We start from the raw sequence: 12,738 nt of genomic DNA, 5'->3' as shown, positions 1-12,738 counted from the left end.
AATTAATAAATTAATTAGGGTAACGACCAATCATGGCTCAAACCCATAAAAGAGGTGAGCCATGATTGGTCGTTGCCTGCTTCCTCAGCACACGTAATGTCAGACAGTCGACAGCAAAAGGAAAAAATCGTTTTTAAATGCATAAATTGTTCATGAAAAATTATGAAGTTATCAGATCACACAAAGTATTGTCTTTTTACGGCTGAAAATTGCTCAATGGATCAAGCATCCCTTTAAGTGACCACTCTTTCTGATTTTGAGGGAAATAAATGAGAAAAGCCAAGAAGTCATAACAACAAATGCTTTTTATTAAAATGAACTTATACAAACAATTAAAACTCAAGTACTGTAATCAGAATACCGCAAAAGTTTGCAGGATAAATTCCAAAATTCAGTATCAAACATTATAAACATGTCTTATAATATAGAAATGATGGAACTTGGTATGAGAATGATGTTCAAGTTGCAATAGGCCTTCTAGAGTTGAACACCTTGATGCCATTTTGCATCGAAGATCGGGCGTATTTGGTCAATAGTGCTCCCGTTGTCTGTTTCTCGCCGCACAGGTCCCTGGAAAGCAGGCAGAACGACAACATTAGTCATGTGATAGGGGTATAAAAGAAAGTAACAAACACAATTTGTTGAACATTTTACATGTGGCAACTAAAACATCTCTACTTGGAAAAAGAGATGACACCCACACTATATATGGCGTAATATCCTCTTCTGTCCATTTCTCTCGCATTGTGAAAAGATGATTGAAGCGCTCCAGTGTATCCTCTGGGAGATCTTCTACCTGCAGAAGACAGATGGTCTCAGGGCGGGAGGTGCGGTCCACCAGAGCGACACTCTAGAGAAAGTACAACAGTCTCATTATACTCCACTATTGATTTCTTATTTACGATGAAAATGTGATGATTAGATCCAAACCTTGAGCTGGTCCAGACTAGAGCTCATGCCATCTGGTACGCTCTGTTGCCACACCTCCTGAAACTCCCTCAGGTTGAATTTGATGGCGTTCTTTAGCAACATGAGCGCAGTGGCCCGACAAACTTTAGCCTCGTCCAGCGCGTAGAACACATCGTCTGTCGGGAGGCAAGTGGATATGTGAAACTCTATTTCCCAATTCTTAACAGATTGTGCAAATGTGTTACTCACCATTTTGGATGTAGCGTGTCCCGTAGCAGTTTAACCAGTGCTCAATCATCTCTCTATCAAAGACATTATGATCTAGTAAGTCTTTTTGTTTGTTAATATGTTCTATAATATGTTTTAGGTTCGATTTGGACTTAATGTACAGCACTTTGTCTGCACTTACGGTTGTTTGCACTAACCTGGGCTCGAGTGGGCCTAACTCCTCCAGACAGCTTTGAAGTGGAACCTTGTTGCAAGACCATGACTCGGAGTCCACCAGCTGAGTCACATGACCGAGCAATTTCATCTCATAGTCAGAGTCGAGAACACGCCAGCAGCCTAAACCAAAGAAAACACACACGCTAAAAGTCTTTAATATTGTTCAGTGTTGATGAATAGAATACTGACACAGTGATCCATCCATTTAACAGTGTTAATATCTCTTACCATTTATCTGACAGGCATGGATGGCCTTCAAGTGGTTCTTGAGCTCTTCTTCACTGGCTTGAATCGTCTCCAGCAAATCATCCATAGTGTACTACAGAAGAAGGATGTTTATAAGATATCCAGTGCTTAAAGGATATAAAGTCCAACATGTTACCGTGTTTTCAGTATTCTCCTGCTGTCCTGCTAGGACAGGTCCTTGATATGGGTTCTCCCTTAAGACTCTCAGCAGCTTCTTCACTTTAGGACGCTGTATCTTCACTTCCCAGTAGCTGTTGCAAAAGCCCCAGACCTGCAAAGAGAGACAGACGGACTTGAGTCGAACGCTGAGTTGCATGATCTTGTTAAGCTTAATTGCATTTTCTTTCTTTTTTTGTTATCAAGTATAGTATTATATGAATGAAACCTAGTTGATATACAGCACATTAAAAGGGTGGAACACTATACACTTTTCGTGGAATTTACAAGGCAAGTCAATAAGATCATTTTCAAGATTGTAGATATAGGTCAGTAAAGAAGGCCTTGGTGGTCGTAAAGGCCCCCCACTGACGGAAATGCAATTACATTTCAAAACTCATTTACGTACCTGAGCGTGAACGAGATGTGTGCTCTCCTGGCTGCTCGTGAGCTGCTCGGGTGTTTTGCATCCCGGCAAAAAGAGCAGCAGGTTGGACGTGTCTGCAATCTTCAAATCGTAAGTTTTGTCACCGCTACACAGCACGGCGTGTTCATTTTTGTCCCCTCTGATCACCAGTCTGCCAAAGATCACACATCAGTCAGGTCTACAGATACAAACCATAAAGTAAACAATTCAAAAATTGTTCCGACCTGTTACCCGCTTCTATGTGTTTGCACAGGATGTCGTCCAGCTCCATCAGACAGTAATCTGCAGACGAGACGTTCTCTCCCAGGGACAAACAGTGAATTGTTTTCTGCAGATCTTCCTCTTTCAGCTTGGCGATCTCAAGCGTCGCCTGAACTTCCTCCAAAGTTCTCATATTGAACAGACCGCCGATTGAATAAATCCAGATAAAATTTGAGCACGTTGGTGAATCAAAAGAGAAAAATTTCCTCTTAATGCGTGTTTTTAAGAAAATTAAGTGTTGCGTTGGCTTGTCATCAAAATTACGCGCCCTCTTTTTGTCGCGGGAAGGAAGCTGAACTGTGTGTGAGGTCAAAATAAACCCGTGTAGAAACTGTATTTTCGCGCGAACGTAACCCTTTGACCAAAAACATTCCTCGATGCTTAAGTGGCTTTTCTCTATACTGTATTTGTCACTATTTAACTCTCCTAATTATCATACATAAAAAAACGAGGGAGAAATATTGCGTTTATACAGAAACAGAATGTAGTGCATACATTTCATGCAGAACTCTCTATTCAAACACTGTTTCAGACGACTAAATAGCCTTACCACACCTTCACTCACGTTGAGGGTCAAATTAAAACGATACGAGGATGCACTTCTAGTGTTATCAAAATGTCAAGTTTCTCTAGATCTGCCCAGGTACTGTTTTTTTAATGAAAGTATTATCGTTTGGCTTTTTGCGTATTTTATATCTATGTCATGCTTTTCGTGCTGTGCGGTTTTATAGACTGCTCATGCTGTCAGCTATCTTGCTAACTATGTGCATTCACATAAATAACAATATGTACTAGATAGTTGTCTGTGTTTTCACATATAAAACATGGTTCTGTTCACTTGTTGGATAGGTTAATTGTGTAATGCTCTATTTTGTATTATGCACATTCAGTATTAATAGTTACTCACTTTAGATTTGTTTTGTTACACTGGTGGTTTCATTCGGAAGATGAATGTGTCACTTTGTGAATCTAGTCCATATTTCACTTTGACATAATGGTGCGTGTTGGTTAAATTCCCCTCCATCTTTTTAGCAATGGGCCACCTTTGCTCGCTCGTGGTTCCTGATCGATGCCAGATTACAGCCTCCTGGCAAAATAGCCACCATGTGCTCAATCAGGCTACAAGGGAAACACAAACCGATTTACCATGCACTCAGTAAGTTGTTACAAACACACACACACACACGCAATCCTTATTAACACATTCGTATGGCAATAATTTATATTATGGTTAAACTGCAAGTAAAATAATAATAAAATAATATTGGATCACTGATGACTATTCTGAATATGTATAATCAACCATCCTTTGTGATAGTAGTAAATAACACATCTATTATGTTTGTACCTGTTATCATATTGTTGTGCTGACCTTTGACCTAAATGTGTCTTCTATATGCAGGTGACTGTGGTGACCATGTAGTGGTAATAAACAGTAAACACATTGCCTTCTCTGGTAACAAATGGGAGCAGAAAGTCTACTCGTCACACACTGGGTGAGTGGATTTAAAGCATCTCCTTTAGAAAGGTCCACTAAATTGTGATTCCCAACCACTGAGATCATCAAGTGTGCCATGCCAATTATCATTTACTCCAGATGTGTTTTTGTTTATTTAGCTACACCAGGGGTGGGCAATTCCACAATTCCGGTCCTCGAGGGCCGGAGTCCTGCAGTTTTTAGAGATTTTCCTCCTCCAACAGAGCTGATTCCAATTAACAGGATCGTTATCAGGCTTATGCAGATTTTGCTGATGAGCTGATCATCAATCAAGCGTGTTGGAGAAGGGAACCAACCAAAACTTAGGACTCTGGCCCTCGAGCTACACTGTCAGTGATATATAGCAACAGGAAGAACAATTCAATTCTCTTCCACTAGATGGCAGTAGGGGCATCCTTTTATTGCCATTCAGAAAACAGAATATTGGCATACTCACTGTAGTGTAGAAGCAAGGAGAATTTTTGAGTAAATTGAGCCAAGAAAATTAATTTAACATATTTGCAGATTTTTTTCAATCAAACAAATATATTTAAAAAAATATTTTGTTTGTGTGTGTGTTTTGTTTACCCCCCCCCCCCCCCCCCACACACACACACACATTCTCCTCCCTATTTTAGCATATTGAAAATGCATATTGAATATTTAGTTTTTTTTTTTTTTTTTTTTTTGCATAATTTGTTTTTTTAACATTAATTATTTTCCCCCCTAATGCATCTCATTGGGTGTCAATTATACGCGGATTTTTGCAATTTGTAGGCGGGCTATCCCCTGCGAATAGCGGGGGCTCCATTGTATACTTTTTGTGACAATTTTGTTTGTGATGTGCCATGAGATTTTTTTTTATGATTAAGTTTGGGGAAAGCTGCTCTAGAAGATAAGAGTTTCACAACATTTTTCTGCTGTGTCCAACAATTACAGGCAAAAACCAAACATCTTTCCCAGAGCCCATAAAGCAACATAAAGCAACTTGATGTGTTTTCTTTGTTTTTCCAAAGCTACCCTGGAGGCTTCAAACAAGTCACTGCTGCTCAGCTCCATCAAAAAGACCCCAAAGCTGTAAGCACCATAAATACTCAATTGAAAATGCTCATTTTATTCCTGAACATCTTTGTTTGTTTTCCTAATATTTGCATTTTTAGAGAGAGAGAGAGAGAGAGAGAGAGAGAGAGAGAGAGAGAGAGAGAGAGAGAGAGAGAGAGAGAGAGAGAGAGAGAGAGAGAGAGAGAGAGAGAGAGAGAGAGAGAGAGAGAGAGAGAGAGAGAGAGAGAGAGAGAGAGAGAGAGAGAGAGAGAGAGAGAGAGAGAGAGACACTTATTCACTTTTTTTTCTCTTGCAAGACACTTCGTTAGTGTTTTGTTAAAATGGATTGAAACATTTCTCCTCCCACCAGATTGTGAAGTTAGCCGTGTACGGCATGTTGCCCAAAAACCTGCACAGGCGTACCATGATGCAACGCTTACACATATTTCCTGAAGACGTACGTACACATCATCTCTCAAACACATTTTACCTTATTTAAATTTCTTTCTTTTCAGTGTTGCCCCTTCTTACACATTAAATTTTCACTGCCTGTTGAAATGGTTTTCTTATTGTAATATCCTTCTCCTGCAGTAGGTGGCGCCATAGACTTAGGCTTACTTACATCATTAGTCTGCAACTTTGGTATAAGGACAGGCATGATCAATCAGGTATCTAGATGGGTCAAACTTAATTTTCACAGTAACCCCATTATGATAGTTTGGCAACATAAAAGCATCATCACATTTATATATAAAAAAAAAATAAAGAAAAAAAAAGCAGACTATGCAGCCTAAGTCACACGATGATAAAAGTGACCCCGACCCCCTGCTGTGTTGTATGTGTCTTTAATGACTAGTAAAGAGCTTCCATAGTAGGGCACGCTAGCAATTCCCTCGAGTAGCGTGTCAAGTGTCTATTTGATGCTGTGGTATTTTTGTCTTTGGCTTTGTTGGATCCCTTAATGAATATTTATCTCCACCCACCTTGAGTTTAGTCATTAATAAGCCTGTGGAGAGAGGCCTTGGAGAGTCATATCTTCAGGTCACGCAAAGGTTTAAAAAGCAGCGATAGCTCAGTCGGTAAGGACTTGACTCGGGGGTGCGCATAAAATGTCATGTCAAAGTGTCCTTATTGGCGTAATAGTCTGGAAATTAGAGCTGCTTATTGGACACTTGCTAATTTGTGCCTTGAGGAGTCAGAACTGTTGAGGTGCTCTTAAGCAAGACGCAGAACTTTCAGTCAGGGCTCGAGCACGTTCGTAATAATTGTCCATAGGATCATTTTAAGGTAAAAATTTAATAATATGTGATTAACTCTTTGACTGCCAGACGTTTTCAGAAAAGGGATGCCGTGGGTGACAGCCGATTTAAGCATTTTTGACTGATCTTTCAAGGTCCACAGAAAATTATGTGTTTGGACTATGGAAACACACATACTACCAAATTAAAGATTGGACTCTCATCTTTCATCAGGAAAAAAAGTTTGTTTCTACCTTATTCAGTTTTTCAGTAATCAACAATAGAAAATGGTTAGTTTCACCTCTGTTTTAAAAAAAAAACAAACGTCTTTTAACGTCTTTGGCACTCCTCCATAGGATTTTACTAAACGTTATTTAACGTTTTTGGCAGTCAAAGAGCTTAAAAGAACATTGATTTAAAAATATTGACAGTTTTTTTTTTTACATAGTCAAAATGTCATACAACAATAAAATTCTCAAAATGATATCACATTGCCATAAGGACATGACCAATCATATCTCAACTTGTGAATGTCACATGACCAAACTCAGAAAACAGGTGAGCCGTGACTGGCCGTTACCAGAGCCCTTAAGGCAATATGGTGTCATTTTCAGTTGACAGCAAGTGACAAAATGGCCGCCCTGTGATACAAAACGGATTTTGCTACTTAATTAATATTCCACAAGCGCTAAATATTAATCACAATACCGCATTTAGACTAGTGGGGAGTTGCATAGAACATATTAGAAATACATTTTTGGACTTCACTTCTCCTTTAAAGTGGTGTTTGTTATCTGACAGTCCTCCATTTCTTAACAGGCACCAAGGAAAACAAACTGTTTGGCCAAATTTATTTTTAGTTTAGTCTTTCTATATTGCAGATGGGTGGTGGATGCGAAACATATGCCCCATGATAAATGATGTATTTCCATTTTCTTTCCACACCCCTTCATTTATCAACATTCTCCTCGCCGCCTCTCATTCGGTGTGTGTCCATTGATAGGAGCTGCCCGACGACATCCGAGCCAACCTGACGGAGGAGCTGCCTCAGCCCAGAATAATTCCCAAGAAGCTCAGCGAGTACACGCAAGAGGAGATCAACGCCTTCCCCAGACTTTGGACGCCGTATGTAGAAAATCACACATACTTGAAAGCAACGTGAGACGAATGCTGGGGCGGACAAATACGTTGGCTCTGAACAGCCTCATGTTTTTGTATATTGGAAACGGTCAAGGACGACAAGGGGGCCATGTTGAGTTGATGGCCATTTGACTTGGTGCTTTTAAAACTCTTGGCTGCTGTAGAGGGAAAGCTCCAGATGGTTGAAAGTGCTGCAGCTGCTCGTGTAATAAAGAAATGGAGCTAACTCAGGCCCTCAGGAGAGTCTTCAGTGGCAACGTAAAAACCCTAAACAGATAAATACACTGGAACGCCACAAATCAAAAAGTCCCAACAATTTGGAACAAAGTAATGTTTTTTCCGAAAACATGAAAAATTTAACCACATTCTAGTTATAATCATTAACTCATTTGCTCCCAAAACCGCAAAAATACATTCTATTTTAAATATTACCATGGTCCCCAAAACATTTTTTTTATGCTAGAGCAAACAGAAGGCTTGATGCAGCCTCTAAACTGAAGACACTTTAAGCAATGGTAGTTATTACAAAAACGGCCAGCAGGTGGCAGCATAGTATAAGAGATCAACCAGGGCCATGTTGAAAAAAAGGCTCCTCCCAGTGTTTTAAACAGATTTGTGAATAATGATAAAACTTAGCTATATTCTAATGCCAATTGCTGCAAAACAGAAACAGATAGAAATATACTCATTCGTCCTGATGAAAGAGGAGACTCTAATCTTTCTTTTGGCAGGTTCCATGTTTTTATAGCAATAGAACACAATATTCTGTGGGCCTTGATAAATCATTCAAAATCCAGTAAAACAGCCGGGAGCGGAGGGGATTGTTTCTGTGAAAATGACTGGGAGTCAATGAGTTAATAATTTCATTCCTGGGGCAGAATTTAATTATCTGTTTAACTAAGTATGTTGCTGATTTCAGCAGAGAAGGCCATCATCCTGAGGAGGCACAAAAAAAAAGATAACTAATTAAATAAATATTTTCAAGGCTTTTTTTGTGTGTCAAAATAAGACTTAGGTTATTATTTTAACAAGCTGATGAAATATTAAAAAGAAAAAAAACTAAAACTAATACTGAAACTAATAATCGCGCCTATTTAAAAAAGAAAGAAAGAAAGCTAACTGAATTCAAAAATTTTAAATTACAAAATATCAAAACCTATAATGAAAAAAAAAACTTACGATTATAACCCTGGATTAGGTCTGGTCTCTGGCCCGACTTTCCCCAATTCATTCTTGATGAGGTGTATGCTTGTAGTCACAAGCTGCTGGAATCCTTTTACCAACATTTGTTTATTCTGTCTTTGTTGGTTGAGTTCCATTCCGTGCCTCCCTTCACTTCCACTTGTGCCGTGTGGCTGATTTGATTGAACTGGACGTGGCTTGTTATTTTTCAGGTCTTGTTCAGACAGCTGCTGTGACAAACTTTGAATAAAAAAGGCCGAAAACGTTTCACCTAACCTACTTTTTGTCAGAGGGACAGCGTAATCGTATTCATGGCTTGTCAGAGGATTTTGCAGGATGATGACAGTGACGCCCGACTTTGCTGTCATCATCGGAATCATCATGTTGTCAGCATGTGGCCTCGCGCGTCGTCAACATCCTCTCGCCGTCGGGTCATTGGCCAGCCGACTGCTTCATTAACTTCACACTTGTTCTTTGGCCAGGCAAACTCATCTTCTCAGCACACTGCTGCTCCCTCGTAAGAGGTCTTTTTTTTAAATTAATTTTTTTACACCTGAATTCAGTAATAGTAAAGGCTTGAATAATGCCTGAATTTAAAAGTAGACCAATTTAGCTATTTTTTACCACCTAACTTAGTTTCAGTTTGAAAGACCTGCGACATGATTCCATCTAATAAATAAAGGCCTGATTTTTCGAAGATTTGATTATATAAAAACAGGCAAACAGATGTGAAAGCTGATCAACTCACCGGGCACACCCAGTGTTATCTCTGGCAAATTGGCAAAATGGCTGCCTGATTTATTTTGCCCATCTGTGGGGAGTATATGCAAATAGATTAATTTAGCAAGCACAATTTGATTTATCAAACATCAGACGAATTGAAATGGCTGCTTTTGCGTCTTTTAACAGGGCGTCTGAAAGGCATGGAGCAAACCGGTACTGCTGTGACTAACTGTGACAGGGGGATGATGGGGAGAACAGATCTGGGCTTGGAAATCATTTAAGTCAGGCTTTTAACTGGCCACATGCAGAACATGAATCTTGTTGTTCTTCAGACATTCCTTGGTTGTATTGCTGGAATGCTTTGGATTATTGTCAGGTTGCATGATCCATCTTCTTCCAGGCTGTAACTTCACAAAGGACGGCTTCAGGCTACGATCTAGGATTTCAAAATATTCCTCTGAATTCATGATTGCCTGGACTATGTGGAGTTGTCCAGGTCCTGAGGAGGAAAAGCCAGCCCAGAACTTAACATTCTCACCACCATGCTTCACTGTAGGGAGAAGGTTCTTTTGCTGGTATGCAGTGTTGACTTTTCACCAAACATGACTGTTTTAGTTGCCGACTCATCTGTCCACAGAAGGGACTTCCAAAAAGCTTCAGGTTTGTCCAGGTACTCTCTAGCAAAGTTGAGATGGGTAGCTTTGATCTTTTTTTGTGAGCAGAGGCTTCTACCTAGCAAGCCTTCCACGAAAGCCTTGTCGATTGACTTTTCAAGCATGCACATGTGTCCCAGATGCAGCAAAAATAAATCTGCAAATCCCTCAATGTCATGCACAAGTTGGCTTTCACCTGAATTATGATTTTTCTTGTGGTTCCTGCTGATATTTTAGAAGGTCATCCACTTCTAGGCTGGATTGTAGTAATTTTCAGTGTTCACTAGTTGCAGATGATCTGCTTCACAGTGGAATGATGAAGCTCAATTATTTTTTAGATGACTTTATAGCTTTCCCCAGACAGATGTGCTGTCACTACCCACTTTTTTTTCTTCCTCTCAGCATGACTGACCTGTATGGGTTCACCTGGGTAAGACTAAAGTCACGTGGTTTTGTCTGTTTCAGTCAGTGATGCACAATTTCTTTGCTAAACCTCTCATTTCATTGGTCCATTTCAGTGGTTAGTTTAGCAACCAATTTGTCCTACCTGATCCTACTTGACTGCTTGTTTTAAGCAATGCAGCTCAGGGTTCACTTACTTTTGCACCTACACAAATTGACCAAAAACTTTTTGTAATTTAGTTTTGACTCCAAAATTGATAATAAAAACCAATGCATTGAATTGATAAACGTACACCTGTTATTTAATATAAAATATCAAACAACAAAATTGGAAAATCCAAATTGCTCAAGAGGTTCACAAACTTGCAGCACTGTGTGTATTTATTTATAAGACCTTTTGAAACCATTGAGTTTCATGGTGAAAAACTTTTGACCGGTGCTGTAACAAACCTTAAATTGCAGGTCAACACCTCGTACATTTGCATGCTGAGCTGACAGGCAGATTAGTGCACTATGCGCAAGCCTGCCCCTGTTTGGCCTCTGCTCAAGTGTCGGCCATTTCCGTGCGTGGTGACAAATGAGAGCGAGCTGGTATTGTTTACCGGTCCAATCTTCAGCCAATCAGTGTTGCGCAGTGTGGTCGTCAAGGTCAAGTTAAAAGTGTTCGAGAGGGGACCTTGTTAATATTCACTCAGTCTTTTCAGTTTATTTTACACCGTGTGTGTGTGTGTGGTTGGAGTCACTGAGGGCAATTTTAATCATTAGCCTTTATTAACACAAAGTTAATATTCTCTCAGGTCCTTGGAGCAGACACACACAAACATGAGCTCAGACAGAAAGTAAACAACATAAACACAGAGCTATAGTCGAAAGAGATGCCATTAAACCAAAACATCGCCGCCTGATAATATCTGACTCGCGTCTGAAATTAAAGATGAACAAGACAAAAAAAAAAGATGTTGTGCTTGGTGTCATTTTGAAAACACAAAAACAAACGTGGATAAAAATCTGCGAGACTTGTCATCCATCACCTTCCACTTCCTCGTACGTGTGGCCTCAGCGGGTGCTCTAATGTGAAATGCGTCTTTGTCTTCTTCTTCTCCGCAGACCTGAAGACTTCAAGATGGACTAGGAAGGCCGACGTGACTGACGTGTTGGCAGTTTTACAAGTAATTCTCCTGTTGCGTTTAATAGCTACACTTGTTGACATTATTTGACTCCCACACATACATTCTTGACACCCCCCCTCCCCCCATTTGAGATAAGCCAAAACAATTCATAGTATAATGTTTTTCTTTCTGACAATGTCTTCTGTTTGTTATAAAATAGACAAAAAAAAATTGGGACATTCTTATTGGGTTATTTTTTAAACATACAGTATGAACATTTCTGTGTAACTTTCACAAACAACAAAGTACATCAATTGTCTCATTACAGATTTATTGGTTATAAAAGCAAACAAAATTCATGCGATGAGACACGTTTCATGTTCTGTTAGAAAAAAAACAACAACAGAGAAGATGCGGGTCGGCTCACTGCTCAAGTTTTATTTTTGTGCTTGTGAACAATTCCCAACTGCTTTGACTGTAAACTGGACCAGACCGGACTCAACAATAACAAAATGTAAACAACAGCAACAGCAGGCTGACCGAGTATCTTATTAAAGCAATTGCCTCACTTTGTCATTTTAGTATTTTGTATTATTGTTTGATGCCCAATTGAAGTAAATCAACTCAATACATGATGTATTGGAAAAGAGTTGTTTAGTGACTTATTTGGTTTTCTCATCTGGAAAGCCCTTATCAATCTTTTCAAGGTATGACAATGTGATTTGAATCAAACATACTCGACCTTGAGATACCTTCTGAAAGTCAATGGCCAAAAAAACAATAATCAGCTACGATATGTCCAGCAAGATTGGAGATGTTCGGATTGATCAATATCAAATTGTTTTGTGACAAATGGAGAGCTGAATTAGTGTCCAAGTATGTTTCTTAGTGATGATGTCATATTTTGAGGGCATATTGACAAAACAATTACAGATGTGCAATGCAACTTTCAAGACACGTTAAGTGAGCAGTGACAACAGTAACAAAAAAAACAAAAAATGGTGGTTATCAAGTCAAGAAGAGACTTCAATGCCGCACAAGTTGAAGTTATGGCAACACAAACACTGAGTAGTGACAATAGAATTGCAACAAGTATGAATTCCACAGTGTTCAGGTAACTTGGGGAGGGGTTCGATGCATTCAGCAGAAAAGAAGTAAACACAACACTGTACAGAGAAATCACTTTTAGATTTAGCCAGTGTTCACACTTGTCTAATATAGGAAGTCAGCGGTTTTCGACGACGACATTTCATGGTTACAAATGATGCAAAATGACGAAGAATATGCTGGCACACAACCTAAGAACTCTATATAACCTTAGGCCACTTCC

General features: G+C 39.4%; 2 protein-coding genes across 2 annotated transcripts; one reads left to right on the top strand and one right to left on the bottom strand.

The window, feature by feature from the left end:
* Positions 1-287: 287 nt before the first annotated feature.
* On the bottom strand, positions 288-2,745 carry dscc1 (DNA replication and sister chromatid cohesion 1). Its single transcript, XM_077576017.1, has 9 exons — positions 2,407-2,745; positions 2,165-2,333; positions 1,736-1,870; positions 1,582-1,672; positions 1,335-1,473; positions 1,159-1,211; positions 931-1,085; positions 702-850; positions 288-570 (listed from the first exon to the last, which is right to left on the bottom strand). The coding sequence occupies exons 1-9, from the start codon at positions 2,574-2,576 to the stop codon at positions 459-461; spliced, it is 1,173 nt and encodes a 390-aa protein (XP_077432143.1). The 5' UTR covers positions 2,577-2,745; the 3' UTR covers positions 288-458.
* A 196-nt stretch (positions 2,746-2,941) lies between these two features.
* mrpl13 (mitochondrial ribosomal protein L13) lies at positions 2,942-11,984 on the top strand. Its single transcript, XM_077575036.1, has 7 exons — positions 2,942-3,086; positions 3,476-3,599; positions 3,846-3,939; positions 4,937-4,997; positions 5,332-5,418; positions 7,203-7,324; positions 11,407-11,984. Exons 1-7 carry the CDS (start codon positions 3,060-3,062, stop codon positions 11,429-11,431), a joined length of 540 nt encoding a protein of 179 aa, XP_077431162.1. The 5' UTR covers positions 2,942-3,059; the 3' UTR covers positions 11,432-11,984.
* Positions 11,985-12,738: the final 754 nt, after the last annotated feature.

This window comes from Vanacampus margaritifer, chromosome 9 (assembly GCF_051991255.1).
Source record: "Vanacampus margaritifer isolate UIUO_Vmar chromosome 9, RoL_Vmar_1.0, whole genome shotgun sequence".
Classification (NCBI taxonomy): domain Eukaryota; kingdom Metazoa; phylum Chordata; class Actinopteri; order Syngnathiformes; family Syngnathidae; genus Vanacampus; species Vanacampus margaritifer.
The sequence above is the reverse complement of the archived record's forward strand: the minus strand, read 5'-3'. Positions and strand labels throughout refer to the sequence as shown.